This window comes from Theropithecus gelada, chromosome 13 (genome assembly GCF_003255815.1).
Source record: "Theropithecus gelada isolate Dixy chromosome 13, Tgel_1.0, whole genome shotgun sequence".
NCBI classification, from domain to species: Eukaryota; Metazoa; Chordata; class Mammalia; order Primates; family Cercopithecidae; genus Theropithecus; species Theropithecus gelada.
In genome coordinates this window covers 8,713,199-8,740,461 of record NC_037681.1, presented here as the reverse complement: position 1 = coordinate 8,740,461, position 27,263 = coordinate 8,713,199, and the positions used below count along the sequence as shown (strand labels likewise).

The following is a 27,263-nucleotide window of genomic DNA, read 5'->3' as shown; positions in this document are numbered from 1 at the left end:
GAACCAGCAGTTTTAAGCCCTTACTATGTGCTATGCAAAGTGTGTTCATTAACATTGTTGCTTTCAATCTTAAAGCATGGATTGAAGACAGGCAGTATTACCCACACTTCACAGATGCAGAAAGTAAATCTCAGGCTAAGGCGGGAGGAAAAGGGAGTTCACCAAATAAGCAGGAGCCTATCTGAAGCCTGATGCAGCTGGTCCTAGAGCCAGCTTTCCATTTCCCTCCAGCCTCCACCTGTTTAAGCTTCTAGACCAGCGGGAGGAGGGAGGGGTCAGAGCAGCTGAGGGCCAGGAGAGATGTGAAAAACTCTAGGTGGAGACCAAGGGGAGGGGCAGAGTGTGCCCTCAGTTCGTGTGCACTAGAGGGAGCTGATATTTGCACAGTAGTCAGGGTCACATGAGTGATCATGGTACAGCAAGAAGTTCTCCCTCCCAGGGCCAGGTCACAGGGTTTGTTTCTGTTCAATCCGGATTCTTCCAGTAAAAGCTTCAACTTTCCACAGTGAAGCTGAGAGCCTCCCAAAGTGCTGGCTACCTGCTGAGCGCCCCTGTAACTCTGACACAGTAGTAATTTGAGCCTCTGCAATTGCCATCTGCTTCCTGTGAAAGTCCCTTCCGTGCCCACTGACCCTTGAGTGGGCCTTTGAGCTGCTGACGTTCAGCTGGAACTTGAAGGTAAGAATACAGCTTAAAAGAAATTCTGTACCTAACTCGTTAATTGATTTTTTTTAACCTTTAGCCACATAGGTGTGACTTTATAGATGCATTTACTCAAACCAGAAAAGATCCTAAGAATCTGATAAAATAATATAAAAGAGCTTTGTAACCAACCAGACCTAGATTCAGGACCCCAGGCAATCACCTCCAAAGGCTCTCTCCCCTATAATACTATCTCTGTCTTCCACCCTGATCTTTTCCCAGATACCCTCCCTGTCCCATCCTCCTCCACGGCCAGCTCAACTTCTCTGGCCAAGACTATTTCTTCTTCCATGAGAGTCCTCCTCTTATGCCAGCCATTGACCAAGACACATGCTGGGCCTGCAAGGGGACTGAACCAGATCCTGTGCTCCAGGGTCCAGACTTATAAGCAAGTAACTATAGGACATGGAGTAAGATCTATAAAATTTTGCACACAAAATACTATAAGATCCCATGGAAAGGAGTGATTACTTCTGTTTACAGAGTCAGGGATGCCTTCACCAAGGAGGCCATAGTGATCTGGCCTGATAGGATGAAAAGGTTCCTGCTGGCTGCTCAAGGGAAAATGTGTGTGTCTAAATGCCTGACTCTTCAGGGGCAGGAACCAAGTGTGATGTGGCCCAGCAATGAGGGGCTTGGGGAGGGTGAGAAGGACTTGGGACTTCTCCTGTGGGAACCGGCAGATCCCTCTGCTCCCACTGCACTATCCAGCTGCCCCAATCTCTTGCCGCATCTCCTTCTCCCAGCTTTAGCCAGCTTCTATCACTCCCCGTGCAGGCCTCCAACAAGAGCAATACAGTGGGATCCATAGTACACTGGACAGCCAAGCCCTTAACTGCCCTGGTCCTCAGCAGCAGGTACCCTTCTGCACACACTCACAGCCATGCCCACGCCCTCGGTCATCAGCTACCTGCCCAGAGCAATGCCTACCACAGAGTTGGTCAATGTGTTGCATGACTGATTCTCAAGACATTATTTCCAGGCCAGAGCCCTAAGCTCACATGTACACCTGCCTACAGGTATACATTGGGAAGTCCCACAAATACGTCAGACTCAACCCCAGAATTAGACTCACCATTCCCCTCATCCCCACCCTATGGAGAACCTTCTCACTGTATCCTTACATGGTCTTTCCTCTATGTGCACACATCCCTGGTGTTGCCTTGTGTGTCCTAATCTCCTGTCATTACAAGGATACCAAATAGGAATGGGTCTCATCCTAGTGGCCTCATTTTAACTTAATCACCTCCTCAAAGACATTATCTCCAAATACAGCCACATGCTAACATACTATGGATTAAGACTTCAACATACGAACTTAGAGAGACACAATTCAAACCATGATAACATCTGTCTTAGTTCATTTTGTGTTGCTATAACCAAATACCTGAGGCTGGGTAATTTATAAATATAAGAGGTTTATTTTGAATCATGATTCTGATGGCTGAAAAGTCCAAGAGCATGGTGCTGGCATCTGCTCAGCTTCCGGTGAGAGCCATGCTGCATCAAGACATGGTGAAGAAATAGAAAGGCAAGTGAGCATGTGCAAAGGGACCCAACTCACCCACTTCTGGGAGATGGCATTAATCTGCTCATGTGGAATCCACCCTTATGGCCCAAACACCTCTCACGAGACCCCATCTCCCAGCACCGCCATACTGGCAGTTAAACCTCAACAGAGAGTTTTGGTGGGGACTAACCACATCCAAACCACAGCAGTATCCAAAAAGTATAAAATTTTGTAATTTTACATTTATATATATATACTTTTTGTTCATAACTATGTATAAATAGTTTTCTATAACTATGACTGCCATAACAAATTATCAAAAATTTAGCAGCTTAAAACAACACAAGTTTATCCAAACAGGTGTCTCTGCGTAAAATCAAGGTGTTGGCAGGGCTGTGTTCCCTTCTGGAGGCTCTGAAGAAGAATCCCTTCCAAGCTCATTCTGGTTGTTGGCAGAATTCAGATTCATGTGGCTGTAGGACAGAGGTCCCATTTGCCTGTTGATTGAGGTTCATTCTCAGCCTCTGGAGGCCATGCTTTGTCTTGTGTTCCCCTTTGTCTCTAAGCCATCAATGGCAAGTTGAGTCCTTCTCATACTTCCAAATTCTCCAGTCACTTCTTCTACCATATGACTCTCTGACTGGCTCCTCTGCACCCTTGCCCACTTTTAAGTGCCCTTGTGGTCACATTAGGCCCACCTGGATAATACAGGACATGCTCATGGCCTTAAGGTTCTTCTCTTTTTTTTGTAAGACGGAATCTCGCTTTGTCGCCCTCCACCTCCCGGGTTCATGCCATTTTCCTGCCTCAGCCTCCCAAGTAGCTGGGACTACAGGCGTGAGCCACCACGCCCGGCCTGCCTTAAGCTTCTAAATTCCACATGCAAAGCCCTTTGCCACACAATGTAATGTATTAGGAATTAGGACGTGGACATCTGTAGGGCCATTATTCTGCCTACAACAATATACATTTGAAAAAGACAGAAATACAACTCTGTGTGATAGATGTTTTCCTTGTACATTTGGACTTTTTCCAAATTTTCTGCAATGTATGCCTTTAAATTCACAATTTAAAAAAAGAGGCAATTTTTAAAGAAGGAATATAGGATTTGTATACAGATGTTGGCTGTGATCCTGGGCAAGTTATGATCGTGTAACTTTCAGCTTCCTCACATTTATGAGGGTGATAATTATTCCTTCCTAATAAAATTGTCATATGAATTAAGAGAGAAAAAGAAAAGTCCATGAAGGACCTAATATAGAAGGCCTGCAAGAAATGTTTGTTCTTATCCCTCCTCTTCTGAATTTGATCACACCGTAATCTCAGGAGTACTGTCCAAACTCCACCTTCTTTGATGTATTATAAATACAGCTGCTTTTCATATTTGAAATTTTTCAGAAATAATTTGCCTTTCATTTTCCGAAAATTGTCTTCATCTTAAAGGGCTCAGCTCAATCTGGAAGCAGAAGCCACCACGAAAACTGGCCTCGCTAATCTGGGCACCTGGTTTTCTCATCTATTCCATGAAGCAGCTGGGCCAGATTATTTTATTCAACCTCTAGCAAGCATGTACTGTTACATTTTCTGTAAGGACCCTTACAGCTCTGACGTTCTATCACTCATATTCAGCAAAAGTTAAAATAAATTAATGTATACAAGGCACTCAGCCCAGCGATGGTAAATTGAAGTGTTTGATAAATGTTAGCTTTTAACTACTATTTCATTAGTAATAGTAGTAATGAATGTCTTCTGGAACCCCAGTAGCCAGTTATCCTTGAGTAATAGTGGCTTACTTCTTCAGCTTTCTCCTTTTGGTGCATTTAAAAGTCTTCCCTCAATATAACAATGGCAAAACACACACACACACACATACACACACACAATGCAAAACTGGGCAAAGGAGATATTTCTCCTACAAATGGCCAATAAGCACATGAAAAGATGCTCAACATCATTAATCATTAGGGAAATGCGAATCAAAACCCCAATGAGCTGTTTATCACCCCACACCCATTAGGATGGCTATTATCAAAAACAAAAAAACAAACAAACAACACAGGAAACAACAAGTGTTAATGACAATTTGGAAAAACTGGAACACTTATGCACTGCTTGTAAAATTTAAAATGGTGCAGCTGCTGTGGAAGATGCTGTAACATTTTCTCAAAATATTAAACATAGAATTACCAGATGATCTAGCAATCTCACTTCTGAGTATATACCAAAAAGAATTGAAAGCAATAATTCAAAGATATATTTGTACATCGATGTTCACAGAGACCTAATTCATGACAGCCAAAAGTTTCCATCAACAGATGAATGGATAAACAAAACATAAGCTGGGCATGGTGGCTCACGCCTGTAATCCCAACACTTTGGGAAGTCAAGGTGGGTGGATCACCTGAAGTCAGGAGTTCAAGACCAGCCTGGCCAACATGGCGAAACTCTGTCTCTACTAAAATTACAAAAATTAGCCAGGCATGGTGGTGGGCACCTGTAATCCCAGTCACTCAGGAGGCTGAGGCATGAGAATCGCTTGAACCCTGGAGGCAGAGGTTGCAGTGAGCCAAGATCATGCCATTGCACTCCAGCCTAGGCAACAGAGTTGGACTCTGTCTCAAAAAATAAAAATGGTATATACCTACAGTGAACTAAGGAAGGAAATCCTATCACATGCTATAACACAGATGAGCCTTGAAGAGATTAAGCTTTAGATCAAGTTTTCAATTAAGCATAAGATTAAGCTTAATTAATAAGACATTCACAAAAGGACAGATATTATGTGATTCCACTTAAATAAGGTATATAGAGTCCATAGAGAAATAGAGTAAAATGGTGGTTGCCAGGAGCTGAGGGAGGGGGGAAATGGGAAGTTATTGTTTAATGGATACAGAGTTTCTGTCTGGGAAGATGAAAAAAATTCCAGAAAAGGATGGTTATAATGATTGCACAACAATGTGAATGTACTTAATGCCCCTGAACTGTACGCCAAAAGACAGTTAAAATGATCAATTTTGTATTATGTGTATTTTACCACAACTTCTTTAAAAATCTCCTCTATTCTTTTCCCATAGGGACCCCCAACGCTGAGACACTATGGCCCTGACCTCAGAGTTGGGGAAACAGATAAAACTGAAAGAGGTGGAGGGGACCCTCTTGCAGTCTGCAACTGTGGACAACTGGAGCCAAATCCAGAGCTTCGAGGCCAAACCAGATGATCTCCTCATCTGCACCTACCCTAAAGCAGGTGACTGCAGGGCAGGAGGGACAGCAAAGACCTGCTGAGCCAGCACCGGCTTGTCACTTAAGTTAGATTTCCCCTTGATAGGGACCTGCTCCTTCTTATTGTTCCACAATGGGGTCAGAGCTCAGGACTCACGCAGGATGCCTGATATCCCTGGGGTTTCCAGGAAAGCTGCTGTGCTCTGCCATGCACTGGTCCTGGGTTGGGGGAGCCTTGCCTGTGCTGCTCCACTCCCTACAGAGATCCAAAGTCCATCCCTCATGGACTTCCATCACTCATGGCTAACAGGATCCTGACTCGAGTGGAGGTTGATGCAAACACCAAGCTCTACATCTCCTTTGTTTACTCGGGACTCTTCAGGGAAGATCGTCTAACAGGTTTCTCCTTCTCACCCTTCCTTTCTGAGCCTCAGGGACAACATGGATTCAGGAAATTGTGGATATGATTGAACAGAATGGGGATGTGGAGAAGTGCCAGCGAGCCATCATCCAACACCGCCATCCTTTCATTGAGTGGGCTCGGCCACCCCAACCTTCTGGTGAGAGCACCTCCCTCTTTCTTTCTTCCTGCTTTCTTTCACTCTCTCTTCTGTTTTGCCCTGTCTTTTCTCACTTTTCTCTTTTCTCCTCTCTCTCTCTCTCTCTGCCCCCTCTGTCCTTCCTCTTCTCTCTTTCCCTCCCTCTCTCCTTCCTCTTCTCTTTCTCTTTCTCTCTCATTTTCACTGTCATATGTTTCTTCCTTTTATCTTCCTCTCATCTTCTGTCTACATATTATTTAAGATTTTTTGCCAAAAGTGTATCACCAAGTGAAAAGGGTGTGTGCTAGGGGCAGATTCTGCCTTGTTTTCTTCTTAAGTCCTCCCTCTGATCATGTGCAACTGTAGAACATACTGAAGATGTGAGAAACTGTAAGCCATTTTTTCCCTCTTCTCTCTGTACCCCAACCTGATAAAGCCCAGTGCAGCCAGGAGAGTATCCAAGAATCAATAATTCACACACACATACACACACACATACACACACACCATTGCATTTGGAACCAATTATTTCTATTCAATAGAGAAGACTTTTCAGGTAATGCTCAACCTGGAAGTGTTTCTCTTCACATCAAAAAATAAAGGAAGCTAAAAAATATAACCAGAAGGCTATATTTCAGGTAACTAGAGCTGCTGGAACTATTTTGCAAAACAAGGAGAAAGGCCTACTTCCCTAAGTTGCAGCATTGCAGAGATCCATGTGATAGAAAACTGGAAGCACAGTAGCTGAAGCTATGAAAATGTAGTCAATGCAGCTCTAGCATGAAGTCTAGAGTTGGAGCAACTGTAGACAGAGGTCCGATAAATCCCTAAAAATGTCCTGAGATAGAAAGTCCCTGACCTGATGCATACAAGACACTTGAAACCTGTACAAGGAGGTGCCTCCAAGTCAGAATAGCCTTAAAGGATTTTGCTCTCCCCTATGATCCTACCATCCAGCCCCTGTGGCTCCTCTGGCTCTCAAAGAGGAGACAATGGTCACTAGGTAGGTAACCACTGGCTTTGTAACCCTGTGCCCTGCTCTGAACTACCTGTGGGGCTCCGACCCCATAAACAGGCCAGACTCTGCCTGCTTAACCATAATCTCACTCCGTGTGCCATCAGGGCCTGCTGTTTTGTGTGTGTCTGGTCTTCTGCTCCTTGAGCAGCAGGATGGTACAATAGTTAAGGACTACCAGGGTTTAAATCCTGACTCCATCACTCACCTCACGACGTTTGAATCTTGACTCTGTCACTCACCTCACAATGTTTACATAACCTCTCTGTGTCACAGTTTCCTTAGCTGCAAAGTGTGGATAGAATCAAGGCCTATCTCAAAGAGTTGTTGTGAGCATTAACAAATCCAATACAGGTAAAAAGCCTGAAGCATTGCCTGACACTCAGAGGATACTATCTACGTGTTACACATCTTTACTAACCACCTCTCTAGGCCCCATGACCCCATGTGTTCCCTAATTATCTAAGACCAGCATTTTTTGTTTATTTAAAGATGGAGGCTAGCTCTGTCACCCAGACCGGAGTGCAGTGGTGCCATCATAGGTCACTGCAACCTGGAACTCCTGGGCTTAGGCAATCTTCCCACCTCAGGCTCCCGAGTAGCTGGGACTACAGGTGAACACTGCCACACCTGGCAAATTTTTTAATTGTTTGTAGAGATAGAGTTTCATTATGTTTCCTAGATTGCTCTCAAACACCTGGCTTCAAGCAAGCCTCCTGCCTTGGCCTTCCAAGCCACTGGGATCACAAACATGAGCCACCAGACCCAGCCCAAGAACAGCTTTTGATCTTTGTTCTGCCTCCTGCCCCTGCTGCTGCCCAGTGTCTTACCTCTGACAATGTGAGAGATTAAAGAAAGAGGAGAGGCCTAAACAAGATTTCTAATGAAGTATTCTTAGCAGTAGAGAGCAGAATGTTCAATCACTAAATCAGCATAAAAACCAGGATAGAGCTATAGAATCCGGAGAAAGAATGGTAATCAATCAGCCAGCTTGGCATGTTCTACAGAGGAACCCTGGCCTCTTTATGAACGAGGGTGCCCTGTGTGAGAGTAACAAACGGTCTCAGCCTTTATGATCTGCCTGGCCACAGACAGCTGAATGCTGGCTGGAGACTCAGCTGTGCAGTGGTTGGTTGTTTGTTTGAGACGAAGTCTGGCTCTATTGCCCAGGCTGGAGTGCAATGGCGTGGTCTCGGCCCACTGCAACCTCTGCCTCCTGGGTTCAAGCAATTCTCCTGCCTCAGCCTCCCGAGTAGCTGGAATTACAGGCATCTGCCAGCGTGCCTGGCTAATTTTTGGTATTTTTAGTAGAGTCGGGGGGTTTTACCATGTTGGCCAGGCTGGTCTCGAACTCCTAACCTCGTGGTCCACCCGCCTCGGCCTCCCAAAGCATTGAGATTATAGGCATGAGCCACTGCACCTGGCCAGTGGCTTTCTTTCACAGCAGATAATCCCTGCCAGCCGAGGTGAGGAGCACCACTGGGAGGAGACCAGGTGCTGATGTAGACTCATGGCTGTTGGCCAAAGGTCTCAACCACCCTTGGAGCATTCTGGAGTGGTCAGGCACTACTGGACAATGGACGAGCTTGTGCTCTGCATGGTCAGTCTCCCTTCCAGGCCCCCCTTCTGCTCCTCCATCAACTCCCAGCCTCACAGACATTCTGTGACAAAAGGGATTGCATCTGTGACCCACAAAGAATTGGTTTGGAAAGACTTTGAAAAGACCTGTGTGCATGTGTGTGCATGCATGCGTGTGTGTGAACTGTATATAGGTGAAATCTAGGAATGATCCACTCCATTTCAGCAAACATCTATGCTCAAGGGCCTATGCTGCTCATAAGACTTCACACCTACTTGCCCTCAACAAGTTATGGTCCCATGGAAGAAACCAATGCAGATGATGTAACAACAAGCATGAAGCACTATTGGTAGGGTGAGGGGAACATGGCCAAAGAACAGTTCCTGGAGGTGACACCTGAAACAATAAACTGCTGTCATTACTAATTTTCTGCTTCTGTCTCCTGCCAGACCACAAACTCTGATGGCAAGAAACAAGTTCTGTTTGACTTTGTACTCCCATGGGGCTGTTTCTACAGTATTGGCTGAATTGATTTATCCCACACAGCCACATGCAATTTGGCACAAATCCCAAGACTAAAATCTTAGTGCAGCTGACGAAGGCCAAAAATGACCTCGTTTGCCCCCTTCTTTCCCGCTACTGGGCTTGGGAACGGGCCCTGCAGCCTGGGCTGTGTCATGCACACTCTCCATGCTGTGCTTCTCCACCCTGAGTCTGAGCAACCATCATGGTGTTCCTGGTGGGTGAGGCAACCCCATGGGGCTTTTCTGAATCATTGATGAGAGAGAGGTGGGGCAAGGCTGTGGTGGGACAGAATGTACAATGTACCTATGTATGTAAAAGAAAACACTGGTCAACTGCTTTATATAAAGCCCCAGCTCCACAGTATCTCTCTCCTGTAGGGGTTTTTTGGCAGAAAAATTTGGAGCTGGAGCTGGGCTGAGTCCACCAACAGGGCTGGATCAGGAGTAGGAGCGGGCTTTCTTACTTGTCATAGGCAGGAAGAATGACTGTGAGCCATCAGAGGACCATAATGACTGAGCACAGATTTCCCATTTAGAGGACTGGGTCTCTTTTAGGCATTAAGTGGTTACTGCCCACAGGGCATTAAATCAGGTGTCACAGGAAAGAGGAGAGCCACCAGTACCAGGAAGGAAATCAACCGGCCTGCAGATCTCACTTTCTGGCAGATTCCCTGAATTTGCTCCCCAGCTTGGGACTGAGAGTCCAACTCTACCCATAACCTTCGTTTCTGTCCTCTATGTCTGCTAAGGTTTCTTATAGTTTTCATCTCTGTGTTTCTCTACATTGTGCTTCTTTAGCTCTGCTACTGTTTTTCTTTTCAGCTATGCATGTTCTGCTATTTAACCCTACTCATTGTAGGTTTTCACGTCCAAACACTTTATAAATCTTCCCAGTCTTTTTAGTAGTCTCTTGTTTCCTTGATCATGTTTTCAATTTTCTCTTGCATTCCTCTGCACTTTTTTTTGAGACAGGGTCTTACTCTGTCACCCAGGCTAGAGTGCAGTGGTGCAATCACAGCTCACTGCAGCCTCAATCTCTTGAGCTCAAACAATCCTCCCATCTCAGCCTCCCGAGTAAGTAGCTGGGACTACAGGTGTGTATCACCATGCCCAGCTAATTTTGGTTTTTTTTTTTTTTTAGAGACAGGATTTCACCATGTTGCCCAGGTTGGTCTCGAACTCCTGAGCTCAAGCAATCCACCTGCCTCAACCTCCCAAAGCACCAAAATTACAGACGTGAGCCACTACACCTGGTCTTCTTTGCATATTGTAAACATAGTTATTTATATTCTCTATCAGGTACCCAATAATGGAGGTCACTAAGGGTTTAGTTCTTCCACCTGTTTTTTTCTGCTCTTGTTCATAAGGCTTTTCCCTCATTTGTTTTGTGATTTCGTACAAAAAGCTCTTTTCTCCCTCTCTTGATCTCACACCTACATTGGAACATTTCCAATCTACAATAGTTTAAGTTAACTTCTGGTCCCAGCAGGTAGTATGATTTCATATCCATGCATGTAGTATGAAAACAGGATAGTGGTTATGAGTTCTCAAGAAAGCCTCTTTTTCTGCACCCAGAAGTGAGGCCAGGAAATTACTTTACCTCTCTTTGTCAGTAGGTGGTGTTTTTCTCTCTCACCTTTCACTGAGGTAGCAGGCATTTGAGTTTCTCCTGCTAATGCATGGGTCTCTGTTCCTAATCTGTGCCTCACTAAAGCCCAGGCCTACCAGCCTCCTCCCTGAGCAGCGGTCACTGAACTGAGGACTGGGTGTCCGGTGGGTGAACCCACTCCGGGCAGCTGTCATCAAAGCCTTTGCCCACTTCTCCATCTTGCAGCTCCCTCCCTCTTCACTTTGGTCCCTGGAGGCTCCCTTTATTTTCTTATGAGCCTGATTCTGCACTTAAATGAGTGTCTGCTGTTTTAAACAGAATCTGCAGGTGTGTGATTAACAGGAAAGATCTTCATAATGTTCAGGCCGCCATATCACCAGCACTGAAAGTACTTGGAGAGACCCTTGAAGAGTGAGCGGGACTGACCAGATGTGTGGAGACGAGGGCTGGAGGGAGGCACAGGGGCCTGGGGCAGCAGGACCAGATGTGTAGAGATGAGGGCTGGAGGGAGGCACAGGGGCCTGGGGAAGCAGGACCAGATGTGTAGAGATGAGGGCTGGAGGGAGGCACAGGGGCCTGGGGCAGCAGGACCAGGGCACTTGAAAGGACCGAGTGTGAGCTGGCGTAGAGGCGGAGCTGAGGAAAGAGACTAGAGGTAGGACAGCTTTGCAAGTCTTCTAAGGAATACGGACTTCAAAAACAGCTAAAGGTGGTTTTCCAACTTTTCTTTTTAGTGCCCAAACACTTTTTTATTTAACAAAAATTACCATGACTACATGATCCAGAAATTCCACTTCTGGGCATATATCCCAAAGAAATAAAAACATGGTCTCAAACAGATACCTGTACACCCACATTCAAAATCACATTATTCACAATAGCCCAAAGGTGGAAACAACCCGAGTGGCCACCAATGGATGAATTGAGAAACAAGATGTGAATTCACACACAATGGAACAGTATTCGGTCTTAAAGAGGAAGGAGATCCTCAGCACTAACTTGACCCAGCTCCTCTGACGTGATTTGCATGAGCCTCTGATTCCCACACCAGAGTGGAAGCTCCTTAGGGAGAAGGTCTGTGTTTTTCTCGTCTTTGTCGCCTTTTCCCCCTAACCTCAGCTTAACACAACGATTGCACAAAGTGCTCATTAAGGCTTTAAAATGAGAGAGTAGAAATCATGACTCACAGGCCAGCAAGTATATATGTTTTTAGAAATGAAACAAGTGATTGCAAACAGGCCAGGTACACGAGACAGCCTGCTGCAGGCACATGGGGGTCATCTCTGGCTGGCACGAAGGTGAGGGAGGCCTCTGCTCTCTGGTCCTAGCTGACTGTGCCTCAGCAAGACATCACCTGCCCTTTCTCAGCTTCTATCACCTCATCCTTAAAGTGACAGAGTAACTTAACTCTAAGGCCCCATCCAGGACTCAAGCTGTCTGATTCCACAAAAATGAAAATTAATAATCCCATTGTAAAATCCCAAAAGAAAGTCAAGAGACTAGCAGAAAGATAAGTGAGTGATGGGATATCCTGGACAGAGCCTGCATCATGAAGTCCCCGGGTAGTGCTTGTACTACACAGATGTTTCCTCTTGAACTATTTTAAAGGTGTGGAAAAAGCCAAAGCAACGCCCTCTCCACGGATACTAAAGACTCACCTTTCCACTCAGCTGCTGCCGCCATCTTTCTGGGAAAACAACTGCAAGGTAAGATACCAACAGCTCCCTGTGACAGAAGGGAGAGTAAGCCAACCAAAGCGAGTCCTGTAGACCCCAACGCAGAACATTCGTCATCACCTTTGCCTCTCCACTGTCTCTGATGCTTACCAGCAAACAGAAAAAGTAAAGTTCTAGACTCAGCAGGACATTCACCTGAACAGTTTCAAATAGGACATGAAGGCAGGAGCCAGACTACGTATTTGGAAGAAACTAGAGAAATGAGGAGGCAGTGAGTGCACTAAGTGTAGCTGTGAAATGAAGGGGAGAAGATGGTGATCCCAGGCTGCAGGCCATGGGGAGGCTCTCTAACAGACCAGGGAGGGAAGAATGAGAGGAAAAGAGCTAAAGATCTCCCCAAACTGTAAACAGATGAACAGACAGAGCAATGCTCTTGAGGACACCCCACCTCAGCCTCTGGTGGACTCTGAGTTCCTTGTTTTATTTATTCTGTGACTTTATCTGTATGCACCACAGTGCCTAATAAGCTCCTGGCATGTAGAGGGCATTAGACACGTGCTTTTTGCATAAATACAGAAGCGGCTGTGGAGCAAGTAGAGTCAAGGGTGCAAACTGAGCTGCCAGCCTTGGTGAGAAAGTGGGGCACTGTTTTCTTAAAGGCAGGAAGGAAGGGGGAAGAAAGGCTAAGAAAGATAGTTTCTGGGGGACTGGAGTGAAGTTGGAGGACTCACATCAAATGACTTCAGTCTTTTCAGTAATGTTGGATAAGGGGACAAAAACTTCCATTTCCAGAACTATGGCAAACTAGGTATTCTGAACCCCTGAAGCACTTATATGTAAAACATCCAGGATTACTGCATTTAAAAAATCACAAGTTTCCTTTTAAATGCATAACTGAGATCAAAATAAAGTCCCTAGGTTTATAAACTGCAGAGGGAACTGAAACTTAAGTTGAGACTGGGACTCTCCTGGGGAAATTTGATGACCTGGATAATCCAACAACTTGAGTTTTAATGGCTGCACAGGGACAGGGTCAAAGCCCAGGGCACAAGGAAGCAGAAGAATGAGGAGCCAAAGCCGGGACTGCTGAAGGGCTACATCCTCAATGGATGGGTGGAGGAGGCAGAGGAAGACCTTGGGGAACCACTCTGCCTCGACCTAGGCTCTCAGCTCCCTTGAGAATGTGTAGCCACAGGTTTCCTCTCTCAGGGTTTGAAATTCAAAATTTTCCTCCTTGCATTGTCCAAGAAACTACAGGCAGAGAAATTACACAAGGTAGTCCCCACAGCCAGTGTTCCCAGGTCCTCTCTGGAGGGACACAGCTGCAACTCAGACCCCCATAGGATCCCCACTTGAGCTCACCATCCCACATTACAAAATACACAAAAGAACAAGCCACCATGAGACTCAGTCTTCAGAAAGAACCTGTGGAAGAGTCAGACCTCAGGAACTTCAGACAATATAATTATCAGCTGTAGAAATAAAAGAAGGTTCAGGTTGTGTGAATAAATGAAAGAGTGAATCAAAAATAAAAAAGAAATAAGATGCTACTTTTAGACACAGAATTATTAAGTGAATAAATGGAATTTCTATAACAAAAAAATATAAAATCATGGAAATGAAAAACTCAAGCGTAGGTTAAAGTGCAGAACAGCTGCACAGAGAATTAGTGAACTCAGACAGGAAGGTTTGAGGGTAAAGGTTTGAGGAGAGAAGAGAGACCTGTGGCTAGAGCTAAGAGTCAAGAGATGGAGCACGGGAGGGATTAATAAAAGGATTACCAAGCAGCAATGAAGAGGAAGAAAACTGAGGATAAAAAATTTAGAAACTCGGGGAATTTTTTAAATCAACATTTCTTGAAACCTTCTTTACTGGTGCTTGGCAGCTTGGTAAGTTGGAGAAGAGAAGATGGGCAGTAGGACTTAGTAGACAGTAATAGAGTCAGTGCTTTCAGGAGAAGTGTTTCTCAACCTTAGCACTTGCTCTAAAGGGCCTGGGACTTGATATAATCAGGCATGATAAGACACGCAGGTACAGTGGTGACTGTCATAAGGAAGAAGTGTATCCTCGCAGATCCCTAGAACGGGAGGCATGGCATGTCACACAGAGCCTCACAGGGAAGCAATGGGATAGGTCAGGAGGCAGAGAGAGTGAGTAGGAGACATGGGCAAGAGCCTTGATGTGGTTTCTTTGGGAAGGAACAGATGAGACAGGGTAAGGAGGCTTGGGATTGGCCAGTTTGAACCATTGCAGCAGGCTTTCAGCCACAGGGGCTGGGCCTAGTCATCTGGTATCTGACCCTGGGGTGATCAGGGCAGGTGAATAGTGGCCCAGTGTGTAAGAGCCCAGCAGTGGAGGTGTTGGGGGTGTAGGTTCTAGGGTGTTGTAGGCAGTTCCTCCAGAGTCAGCAAAACCCTAGGATGTCAAAGTATCAGATGCAGAATATAAAAGACATAATTAATACAGCACTCCTGACATTTGGGGCAGATTTTTCTTTCTTGTGGGTGGGAGCAGGGGGACCCTTCTGTGTATTGTAGAATGTTGAACAGCATCCTTGGCCCCTGCATGGATGCCGGTAGCACCACCACTCCAAGTTGTGAAACCAAAAATGTCTCCAGACATTGCCAAATGTCCCCGTAGTGGACACAACCATCCCATCATCCCCAGTTGAGAACCACTTAAAAGCGAATGAATGAAAAAGCACAGCATTGAAATAGCTGCTCATAGATCTGAGATGTGTAGTCAAGAGGCCCATTGGGGATTGATGCTGTTAAAATGTGAACTGAGTACTGGATAAAAGGTCAGATTTGTTGGGAGGGTGGAGGGATGTGAAGTTGTGAGCAAAGTGGAACTTGAAGGGATGTTTGTAGGGGCAGAGCTGAAATGATTAGAGATGGAAATCATTCAAGCTGAGGAGGCCAGGAGAAAAATAGAAGCTATTTTCTTGCTCTGTGACTCAAACTCTTAAACATGAAGCTTCTGTGCATCTTTGGGAGGGTGCGAGAGGGGTCATCAGTTTACGCTGATACTGTGGAAGTCTCCTATTCACGTGGCAGGTCATAGTTTATAGAGAAAGATTTTGCTCCTGATACCAAAGGGGCAATCGGGCAATCTAATCCTCAACAATCCCTAATTGATTAGCTAATTAAAATGACTGAGTTTGAAGTAGAGAGCAGGTTGGTGACGAAGCAGAGACAGAAAGAAGAGAGAGGTCACAAGACCAAGTCATAGACCAGCACCACAGAACTAAGCCAGAGTGCACAGCAATCTGCAGGATGGCTCCGCCTAAGGGAACTCTGTGAAAGTCCACTTTTTATACCATCTTTTACCCACTTCTTTTCTTACCCCGAAGTTCCTTTATGTAGCTCGAAATGCCAAAGACTGTATGGTTTCCTACTACCATTTCCAAAGGATGAACCACATGCTTCCTGACCCTGGTACCTGGGAAGAATATTTTGAAACCTTCATCAATGGAAAAGGTACAGGAACATCCTTCACACCCTTGCATTCTCACTCCAGCTAGGCTGGGTCTAGGGAATCACAGGTAGCCTTTTATCCCCTAGAATGCCTGCACCTCATCAGGTGTGTCCTACCACAGACTGGGACTGGGCAGAGCAAGCTGGCCACTTTCTAAGTATATGCCCACAGCCCTCAGCAAACATCTTCCACCTGATTCAAAGCCTTTAATTAGAGTCATCCTCTTCCAAAGGGTGTCCTTGTCCCTATGTGATTGCACATAATAGACAGGAAGCCACTTTAGGAAAGATGTTGGGGCAAGTAACTCCAAGGCTGTCCCCATCTACATCACCCTCAAAATCAAACAGATCAGAACTCTTACAACATATCTAACCCAGAATTTGGGTTTTCTCTCTCTAACTCACAGGAAAATCCCTAACACTCACAAGGCTTTGTACGATGCCTACATAGACCATTCTGTTTCTTGTGTCTATTTCAGTGGTTTGGGGTTCCTGGTTTGACCATGTGAAAGGATGGTGGGAGATGAAAGACAGACACCAGATTCTCTTCCTCTTCTATGAGGACATAAAGAGGGTGAGTGAAGGCTCTGCAGAAGACCCATTTTAAAGTGGTTCTTCAGGTGCAGAGAAATTCAAAGTTGTTTCAAAGGACATCCCAGAGAATTGTAGTATTTTTTTCTGATACTCTCAGCCATTCCAGTCCAATGTTACCCTTGCCACAGGACCCAAAGCATGAAATTCGGAAGGTGATGCAGTTCATGGGAAAGAACTTGGATGAAACAGTGCTAGATAAAATTGTCCAGGAGACGTCGTTTGAGAAAATGAAAGAAAATCCCATGACAAATCGTTCTACAGTTTCCAAATCTATCATGGACCAGTCAATTTCCTCCTTCATGAGAAAAGGTGTGTGGGGCCTCTTTTATCATACACTCAGATTGTCTCATAACATCCTGCCTGCCTCTTAGCGTACAATATTGAGTTTTATTAATTCTAAAACAATGCACTTCAACTATTCCTAATATGTGTTTCTAATAAAAGCAGGGATTTGATCCTGCTGTAAAAGAGAGCTTTCTAGGATATTGCTCCAGTATTTGGTTGCAAGGAACAGAGAGTCCCCCAAGCCAGCCCCAATGAAAGGGGCTTACTGTGAGGATTCACACTGGACAATAAAGGAAATGCAATCACATAGAAAACTAGGAAGAGGAGCCACCACTGGTCCAGACCTCCCAGGGGCCCTTGGATCTCAGGGTCCAGGAATCAGCAGCAGGAGGGATGGGTCTTTGCTCCAACGCTCCACCACTTACAGGACTCGGCTGCTTTTCACGTGTTTATTAGGCATGGCTTCCTCTGCTGACCAGCTTCCCGTCTCTCCACCCATCACAACTTTCTCCCTCTTTATAACTTCTGATGACTCAGTTTCTGCTCATAACTTGGTCTTGACCCTTGCCCAAACCTGCTCTACTTCATGAGTTTCAACAACTACTCTTGAGAACTGCCTCATCCTCAGTATTTCTTAGTTCCTCCCAAAGGAGGAATTCTAATTGGCCCATCTAGTATTTTTTAAGAAAAAAAACTTTATCACTTTCTAATTTTAAAAGCAAAACATGTCATTGTTAAATATTAAATTGGGCTGGGCAGATTGATTCATGCCCATAATCCCACATCTTGGAAGGCCGAGGCATGAGGATTGCTTGAGGCTAGGAGTTCGAAAGTAGCCTGGGCAACACAGCAAGACCCCATCTCTACAAAAAAATTAATTAGCTGGGTGTGGTGCTGCATCCCTGTATTCCCAGCTTCTCAGGAGGCTGAGGTGGGAGGATCACATGAGCTCAGGAGTTTGAGAATGCAGTGAGCTAGGACCTTGCCACTGTACTCCAGCCTGGGTGACAGAGCAAGACACCAGCTCTTCTTAAAAAATAAATTGGCTGGGCATGGTAGCTCATGCCTGTAATCCCAGCACTTTGGGAGGCCCAGGCAGGCAGATCATGAGGTCAAGAGGTCGAGACCATCCTGGCCAACATGGTGAAACCCTGTCTCTACTAAAAATACAAAAATTAGCTGAGCATGGTGGTACACGCCTGTAGTCCCAGCTGTTCAGGAGGCTCAGGCAGGAGAATCACTTGAACCCAGGAGGCAGAGGTTGCAGTGAGCCAGGATCACGCCACCATACTCCAGCCTGGCAACAGAGCGAGACTTGTCTCCATAAATAAATAAATACATACATAAATAAATACATACATAAATAAAATCAATATAAAATTATATTTTTTAAAAGTCTCTCCACCAAAACTCCACCTCCAAGAAGTAACTACCAACAGTATGGAAGTCCCTTTCTCTCTCATTTATAACATACACATTTTTTATTCACAACAGTGAAATCATGGTATACACACCACTTTGAAACATCTTTTCATCTTCCTCTTTGATTTTGCACGTGCTTGAATTTATGTTGTTGCATTTTCCAATCTACAACAGTGTTCCATACCAAACCAAACAAACCAAAAAAATTCTACCCCTTTTCTCTTTGGATAATCAGTGGTAATGATTTGTCAAGGTGCCCTTCTTCAGGCTCATACATAACCATCTTTCTATACACCCTACTTCTTCAGACTCATACAGACATAAAGATATGTAACCATAATGAAAGCTTGCTCCCTAAAATGCAGAATGGGGTCATATTTTATACCTTTACTTGTCAGGATATGAGAAACCCCTCTGGGGCAAGGCAGATAGACTCATACAACTCATTGATTTTTTGGTCCAATGTTATACCAAGCTAAGGATACATCATAATTCATCCAACTATCCCCTTAATGATAGACACTATAATTATTGTTGTTTTCAATGTTTGTTTTTATGCATAATGTTACAGTAAGTATCTTTGTGCGTAAATTATTATTTCCTGATGCTTTTATTTCTGTTGCATAATTTTCTGGAAGAGGCATTGGTGGGAAAACCCTGTTTAAAATTAGTTTAAGTTGTTGTTTGGTGAAAAATAGTATCTCATTCATATTTTTCCAAAATTGTTTTTTATTGAGATAGAATCAAAATACCAAAAATGCACAGATCTTAAGTATACGGTTCAACCCATTTTGATAAATGTATACACCCACACTACCAGCACCCCAATCAAGATAGGAAACATTTTCATCACCCCAGAAAGTTCCCTCTTGTGCCCCTTTTCAGTCAATGTCTACCTCCAGGGACAACCATTTTTCCTATTTCTATTACTCTAGATTGATTTTGCCTGTTGCTGGACTTCACATAAATGGAATCTCACAGTATTTACTTTCTTGTGTCCGGTGTCTTTTGCTCAACATAATGTTTTGAGATTCCTCCATGTGGTTCTGTGTCTGTAGTTCATCCTTCTTTTATGTCTATGTAGTAATCCATCGGGTAAATACACTACAGGTGGGGCCAGGTCATGCAGGCCATTAGCTGCCTTGGGTCAGTTGTCCAGCTGACTTAGAAGTCCATCCCCTGCACAGAGTCCCCTAGGACTGCTTCTTATTGAAGAGCTGCTCACGGACAGGTGTCCACTGAAGGGGGAGTTGGGTGAGTCAGGTACGTGGACAGGCCAGATTCAGTATGGGCACTACACCACTTTACTCAGGGACACCACATCTTTCAATCAGAGAGTGACACTCCTGTCTTGGCTTCCTTTTTCTAGGAACTGTGGGGGATTGGAAAAACCACTTCACTGTTGCCCAGAATGAGAGGTTTGATGAAATCTATAGAAAAAAGATGGAAGGAACCTCCATAAACTTCTGCATGGAACTCTGAGCAAGATGTAAATACAATTAAAAGATGGATGGCAAGAGTGCAAACACTATCTTCAATCCTTCAGTCCCAGCCAGAAGAATCTCTGAAAACATATTATGAATGTATAGGATGTAGTACAAACGATCTCTGTGATGATTAACAGTATGTCACTACTTCATTTTTAAAAAGGGATCATGTCTAATGCCCATTTTCCAAACTATTCTTTCCAAAGTAAGATATAAGATAGCTTAATAAACTAAGTAAAACATATGACTTGAATACAAAAGGATTGTTTCAATCCCCATTATTCTGGAAAGTGTGTCCTAGTCTCCCAGTCTATAATATCATACTACCTTGAGTATAAGTCCAAATATTAGGTTATATCTATATTAATAACAAAATTTCTGGCATCTGTCCTGACCATTCAGGCACCTCCAGCCTGGGCTCAATCCTGGAGTTCTGTCTGGTCACTATCAGAAGGAACACTACACTTTGAGGGCAACCCTGGTGCAGCCGGCCCTGAGGAAACATGGCCTGAGTGCCTTCACAGGTGGGTGGGAATAAAATGGAAGTGCCCAAAGGAGATGTCAGAAGACCAAAACCTGATTAATAGTTCTAGTGGTAGGTCATATAGGAAACAGAAAGCATGATGGTGGCCTTTTGGGAACCCAAGTTGTGTCCTGGTAAAAGCAGAAAGGTGGAGACAGGATGGCTGTCAATAATGTTAGCATGGGCATGGCTCCCAGGCATGGAGGTAATTGGGTCTTGGCTTCAATGCCACCCTTTTGGGAAGCCCTAAACCAAGTGAGGTGTTCTTTTCCCACACTTCCCATATTCGTCCCAGTTGCAGCCCTGTTGTTATGTATTTACTCGGCAATTTCTTATCTATACCTGTCACTTAATTGTTAATTTTCTGGGGTTCAGTCTCATGCAGTATTTACTCCTAGTACCTAATACGGTGCCTGGCACACAGCAAGTGGCCTTGAGAACTTCTAGAGGGAGTTAAGAAATGCATGGATAAATGACTGCGACAAATCACAGATTTTCAACTTTGACCCTTTTAGTCCCAAATAGTGGCATTCCATAGCTGAGGGTAGTAGGAGCAGTTCACCCTGGGAGCAGGCAATAAGAGGAATAAATGAAGCCAACTAAAATTCTGACTGCTTGTTGTTGGATTTCATAGGATTTTTTTTTTTAATTGGGTTTTGCTATGTTGCCCAGGCTGGTCTTAACTGACTACTTTTTATTATTACCCTGCACTGGCAATTCCAAACAATGTCAGTGTTAAAATACTTCTCCCTGAAAAAAAAAAAAGAAAAGAAAAGAAAAGAAAAGTGAAAAGAAAAGAAAAACTCCTATTGGCCTAAGTTCTAAATAATAGCTAGGTTACTACCGAGTTTTAACTATATGCATGTGAGCTTCGAATAAGCACCTTTTTATTATGTGAATAAATAAAAGTGATCTGTATCTCCACTAGATTGTAAACTTTTTGTTGTTTGGTTTCATGTCTTATTCACCTGTGTATGGAAATTAATTCAGAAACCCCAGGCATAGAGTCTACCTCTACAATTCCGGCAGGCAGATGCAGTTCTGCCTGCTTCCTTCCGACGTTAAGTTCATAACAAAGCTCACTGCAGGTATAACCTGTGTCTCCAACCCTGCAATATTTGGATATTGCTGTGTAAACAGTAGATTTGGCATAGATGATGGTGGCACAATAGTTGTAAAGGAAAAGAAGCAGAACACATGAGTTTGTTCAATTCTCTCATTCTCTGAAATGACTTGGGGTTTTCAGTTGTATCCAGAATTTAAAACAGTAAAATTTAAGAGTGTGAACAGCAACGTTCACACCTTTGTTTAGTAAGTACAAAGTTGTCCTCGTACAGGAAGTTTACTGACTTTGAATAATAACTTTAAAAACAAAATTTACTCTTTTCTAAGTGTTATTTGTTTTAAAATTTAAGAATGAATCAAGAAAATAAAACATTACACCAGTGGTATGATTTAGTAATTGTCTGACTTATACTTTTTGAAGACATTTTAGTTTTATTAAAATTGTCATTCTGATTTTTTTACTGACATGAGTCTATACAAAAAGTTGAATACAAGTTTCACTGACTACATTTCTTTACTGTTATTATTATTTGTCTCTATTCATGATTAACACTGAAAATAATTTTGTTGTATAAAGAAGTAATGTTGATATGGTTTGGCTGTGCCCCCACCCAAATTTCATCTTGAATTATAGTTCCTGTAATTCCCACATGTTGTGGGAGGGACCCCGTGGGAGATCATTGAATCATTGAGGCGGTTTTCCCCATACTGTTCTCATAATAGTGAATAAGATCGGATGATTTTATAAGGGGTTTCCCCTTTCACTTGGCTCTCATTCTCTCTTGCCTGTCACCAGGTAAGACGTACCTTTTCACCTTCTGCCATGATTGTGAGGCCTCCTCAGCCACGTGGAACTGAGTCCATTAAACCTCTTTTCCTTTATAATTTACCCAGTCTTGGGTATGTCATTATCAGCACTGTGAAAATAGACTAATAAAGTAAATTGGTACTGGTAGAGTGGGGTGCTATCATAAAGACACCCAAAAATGTGGAAGTTACTTTGGAACTGGGTAATAGGCAGAGGTTGGAACAGTTTGGAGGGCTCAGAAGAAGACAAGAAAATGTGGAAAAGTTTGGAACTTCCTAGAGACTTGTTGAATGGCTTTGACCAAAGTGCTTATAATAATATGGACAATCAAATCCATGCTGAGGTGGTCTCAGGTGGAGATGAGAAACTTGTTGGGAACTGGAGTAAAGGTGACTCTTGCTATGTTTTAGGAAAGAAAGTGGTGGCATTTTGTCCACACCCTAGAGATTTGTGGAACTTTGAACTTGAGGGAGATGATTTAGGGTATCTAGCAAAATAAATTTCTAAGCAGCAAAGCATTCAAGAGGTGACTTGGGTGCTGTTTAAAGCATTCCATTTTAAAAGGGAAACAGAGCATAAAAGTTCAGAAAATTTGCAGCCTGACAAGGCAATAGAAAAGAAAAACCCATTTTCTAAGGAGAATTTGAAACCAGCTACAGAAATTTGCATAAGTGACAAGGAGCCAAATGTTAATCACCGAGACAATGGGGAAAATATCTCCAGGCCATGACAGAGACCTTCCTGGAAGCCCCTCCCATCACAAGCCCAGAGGCCTAGGAGGAAAAGATGGTTCCATGGGCTGGGCCTAGGGCCTTCACTGCTGTGTGTACCTGAGGGACTTGGTGCCCTGTATCCCAGCCACTCTGGCCATGGCTGAAAGAGGCCAATGTAGAGCTCAGGCCATGGCTTCAGAGGGTGCAAGCCCCAAGCCTTGGCAGCTTCCATGTGGCATTTAGCCTGCAGGTGCACAGAAGTTGAGAACTGAGGTTTGGAAACCTCCACCTAGATTTCAGAGGATGTATGGAAATGCCTGGATGTCCAGACAGAAGTTTGCTGCAGGGGAAGGGTCCTTATGGAGAACCTCCTCTAGGCCAGTGCAGAAGAGAAATGTGGGGTTGAAGCCCCCACAAAGAGTCCCCACTGGGGTACTGCCTAGTGGAGCCATGAGAAGAGGGCCACCATCCTCCAGACCCTAGAATGGTAGGTCCACTCACAGCTTGCACAGTGCACCTGGAAAAACCACAGGAACTCAATGTCAGCCTGTGAAAGCAGCCTGGGGGGAGGCTGTACCCTGCAAAGCCAAAGGGGTGGAGCTGCCCAAGACCACAGGAACCTATCTCTTGCATCAGAATGACCTGGATGTGAACATGTAGTCAAAGGAGACCATTTGGAGTTTTAAGATTTGACTGCCCCACCCAATTTCAGACTTGCATGCAGCCTGTAGCCCCTTTGCTTTAGCCAATTTCTCCCATTTGGAATAGCTGTATTTACCCAATGCCTATACCCCCACTGTAGCTAGGAAGTAACTAACTTGCTTTTGATTTTAAGGCCCATGGATGAAAGGTACTTGCCTTTCTTAGATGAGGCTTTGGACTGTGGACTTTTGAGTTAATGCTGAAATGAGTTAAGACTTTGGGGAACTGTTGGGAAGGCATGATTGGTTTTGAAATGTGAGGACATGAGATATGAGAGGGGGCAGGGGAGGAATGATATGGTTTGGTTTTGTCCTCACATATATCTCACCTTGAATTGTAGCTCCCATAATTCCCACATGTTGTGGGGAGGGGACTGGTGGGAGATAATTGAATCATGGTACAGTTTCCCCCATACCGTTCCCTTGGTAGTGAATATGTCTCACGAGATCTGATGATTTTATAAGGGGTTTCCCCTTTCACTTGGCTCTCATTTTCTCTTGTCTGCTGCCATGTAAGACATGCCTTTCACCTTCCACCATGCTTGTGAATCCTCCCACTTCAGTTTCCCAAAGCACTGGGATTACAAGCATGAGCCACTGTGCCTGGTCTTTTGCATTTTAATTGCAGACACAGTTCTTTAGTACTTGCATGCTTGTGAGGCCTCCCAAGCCAAGAGGAATTGTGAGTCCATTAAGCTCTTTTCTTCTTAATTTACCCAGTCTTGTGTATGTCTTTATCAGCAGCATCAAAATGGACTAATACAAAGATGGTTAAAAAAAAGAAAATCATTCACCCCAGGGTGAGCTATGATCCCAAATGATAAAATGAGTTCTGACTTTTAATTGGTTGGTTGGTTGGTGGGTTGGTGGTTGGCTGATTGGTTGGTCCTGCTAAAGAAAAAATTATTCACTGACACTTAAAGCACGGTAGGCCAGATTTTAGTCAGCACCATCTCCATAGGTGTAGGGACCATGGCAATGGGGTCTTGCAGTGGAAGATATTGTGTTCAACTCTTAATATAACATGGGCAAGTGGGAATTTATAGCCACGTAGAAGGGTGGAGAAAGAAGGATAGAAAATTCCTAAGAGGAAACATCATGGGTAAGGAAAGGGATGGGTTCTGGCTACAGTGATCCAACAGGATTCTTGCTAAAGATAGACCAGGGTGATTAGATATCACCTGGGTGGTGATGGAGGATGAAGAATGTGATCAGATGTTGAGGGTAGGGAGTTCCTGCTACATTGACTTAATAGTTTTCTTGCAAATACTGGATTTTTCAAGGGATTACACAGAGGGGTATAGGAGATATGTTAAGAGCCTTACTAAAGTTTCGTCAAGAAAATAATCTTTGTCATTTGATTTAAACTCTTTCTACTTCCTTTTTCTTCACTAGCTAGGACCTAAACATGCCGACTTTGAGGTTTAGTATTTCAAAGAGCTTTGAAGTTTAATGCTGTGAGATTACATGGGACTATGAGTTTTTCAAACACCCACAAATCACATTTAAATTCAGGCTTTCAACAACCAGTGGAAACTACACGGCAACTGGAACACGTTAGAATCGGGGTCAAGAATGAAAAGCCACCACAATGGTAAAGCACAGTGTTTTGCAACTCAACCAGTTGTCCACAGCTCAAGCAAGGAGGGACCAATCTAACAGGAACAGAGACACAAGAAATAGAACCAGCCCCAGGAAATTCAGTATTCAAGCTAACATGCAGAAGGCCCTAGCACACCCTCTCCCCACATATTCCTGCACAATAAGTATGTACTAACAGTTAAAAAGAAATGATTTTATGTTTCTTTCCTCCTAGAGTTACAGCCATCCTTCATTTATCCATTTATTCATTCATTCATTCTCAATTGTACAAGTACTATGTGCCAGGTACTGTGTGAATGATGGGGATACAGCGGTGAGCAAAGCCCTTCCCCTGTGGATTTTATGGTCTAGCATGTGAAGCAAAAGTCCACTAACTCGTGACACACGTCACCAATCGAGGAGAGTGCCATGTGAGATGGTTTCAGGCTTCGAGAGGCCAGAGCAGATCAGCTGAGACTGGGGCCTGAGGCATAGCTTTCCTGAGAGGACATGGTCCTTCCCAGGGTAAAGCATGTGCTGGCTTTAACCAGGCAAGAGACGGGGTAGAGAGAAAGAGAGCCAGGAACTGGCTTGGTGAGGGGGGCCTGTTTGAGGGCCAGGAGGGAAGGCTGTGAGGGGAAGAGCAGCAAGCTCAGGGAGAATTGACAAAATGAGGCCCCAAAGAAAGGCAGGCATGACACACGGGGCCTTGATGGTGATGGCAGAATGTTAGACTTTATCCTAGGAGCATCAGGAAGCCCCTCCAGGCTCCAAGAAAAATGGTGAGACACTCAGACTACCATGTCAATATGTCCACTGTGTCTATGCCATACACACAGCACAAGGGTGGGAGCCACACTGGTCCAGTTGAAAAGGCTGGGAATTGTTCATGAGTGTGGAGACTTTCAGGATAAAGGTAAGGGGTAGGAAGCTGGCCTCCTCCCTCAGCCTCTCATACCTGGTTACAAAAGCAGGAAGTAGAATTTCAGGTTGACCAGCAGGATACCCATTCCTTGGGGGGAAAAAAATTATATATATATATATATTTATATATATATATATATATTTGTGTGTGTGTGTGTGTGTGTGTGTATGTGTATAAGACAAGGTCTCACTCTGTTGCCCAGGCTGGAGTATAGTGTCACAATCATGGCTCACTGTAGCCTCAACCTCCTGGGTTCAAGCAATCCTCCCAGCTCAGCATCCTGAGTTGCTAGGACCACAGATGTGTACCATCATACCTGGCTAATTTTTATTTCTTACTTTTTGTAGAGACAGGATCTCACTATGTTGCCCAGGCTGGTCTAAAACTCCTGCCCTCAAACAATCCTCCCACCTTGGTTTCCAAAAGCACTGGGATTACAGGCCTGAGACACTGCACCTGGTCTTTTTCATTTTAATCGCAGACACAGTTCTTTAGTACCTAGTATGCTAAGTACCACTGGTGATTCATGAGAAGAGAAGGAGTAATAGGAAGAGATAAGGGTGACCAAGCCTCAGCTCAGCAAGCAAACTATAAGAGATTCACAGTTCTCTCTGAAAAGAAAAATATGGCCTGAGGTATTTAACAGATTCCCTATCAGGACTGTTTCTCATATGCAGCAATATGTCTGACCCAAAGGACACAATTTAGTTCATGTCTTAATAATACAGAACTAGACTCACCCAAGCAGGTTGTTGCAAGTCAGGGATCTCAGAGATTAGCCCAGTGCTGGTCAGGTTGTCAAGTGCTTGTGAGAGTGACTGGTGTGGTATTCTCTGCCCTGCCTGTGCCAGGCCAGGTCTCATTAACAGCTGAACAGGCAGGCCTCCATAACAACTGTTTCAGCACTGACTGGTTAAATATTAAAAGCTGAAAGAACCAATGCCCTTATACAAAGGCTGGAATGTAACAAAAGCCCACAAAGAGTTTGCCTGGGTCTTTCCTGGGCCTTGAAGCATGACAAATAACGAAGGAATTCTTAACAGGACCCATAAAGGATTAAACAAGTTTTTATTGGGGGTCTAAAGAAACTCCCCAGACCTCCACAAACAAGTTTTATTGGGGGTCTAAAGGAACTCCATAAACCTCCATGATTTAGCAGGAGACAATAAGGGTAATTACCCCAGCACCTGGACCCACCTAGATTAAGTAAATTTACTGAGGCTCCAGAGGAAGGTCTTCAAAACTCAGATCTTAATTATAGATTAGAAGATGTTAATCACTTATGTCTTTAGATGAATGTACACTTA

The 27,263-nt window shown here is 44.1% G+C and overlaps 1 protein-coding gene across 4 annotated transcripts; it reads left to right on the top strand.

Moving 5' to 3' along the window:
* The first annotated feature begins 245 nt into the window (after positions 1-245).
* Positions 246-19,887, top strand: LOC112604716 (sulfotransferase 1C2). Of its 4 annotated transcripts, XM_025354050.1 has the most exons (9): positions 246-678; positions 5,287-5,459; positions 5,869-5,994; positions 10,233-10,327; positions 12,371-12,406; positions 15,729-15,855; positions 16,332-16,426; positions 16,575-16,755; positions 19,523-19,887. In XM_025354050.1, exons 2-9 carry the CDS (start codon positions 5,309-5,311, stop codon positions 19,633-19,635), a joined length of 924 nt encoding a protein of 307 aa, XP_025209835.1. In that variant the 5' UTR covers positions 246-678; positions 5,287-5,308; the 3' UTR covers positions 19,636-19,887. The 4 variants fall into 4 exon arrangements, with proteins under 4 accessions (XP_025209835.1, XP_025209836.1, XP_025209834.1 ...); XM_025354051.1 differs by lacking the exon at positions 10,233-10,327 and having other exon boundaries at positions 12,309-12,406; positions 19,523-19,882; XM_025354049.1 differs by lacking the exon at positions 10,233-10,327 and having other exon boundaries at positions 298-678; positions 12,267-12,406.
* The last annotated feature ends 7,376 nt before the right edge of the window (positions 19,888-27,263 follow it).

Bases quoted from the DNA above. Each gene is read 5' to 3' on its own strand.
- LOC112604716 (XM_025354049.1), top strand. From the start codon at position 5,309: ATGGCCCTGACCTCAGAGTTGGGGAAACAGATAAAACTGAAAGAGGTG. The intron at 5,995-12,266 runs GTGAGAGCACCT...GTCCCCGGGTAG, and splicing joins TCGGCCACCCCAACCTTCTG to TGCTTGTACTACACAGATGT. The intron at 16,756-19,522 runs GTGTGTGGGGCC...TCCTTTTTCTAG, and splicing joins TTCCTCCTTCATGAGAAAAG to GAACTGTGGGGGATTGGAAA.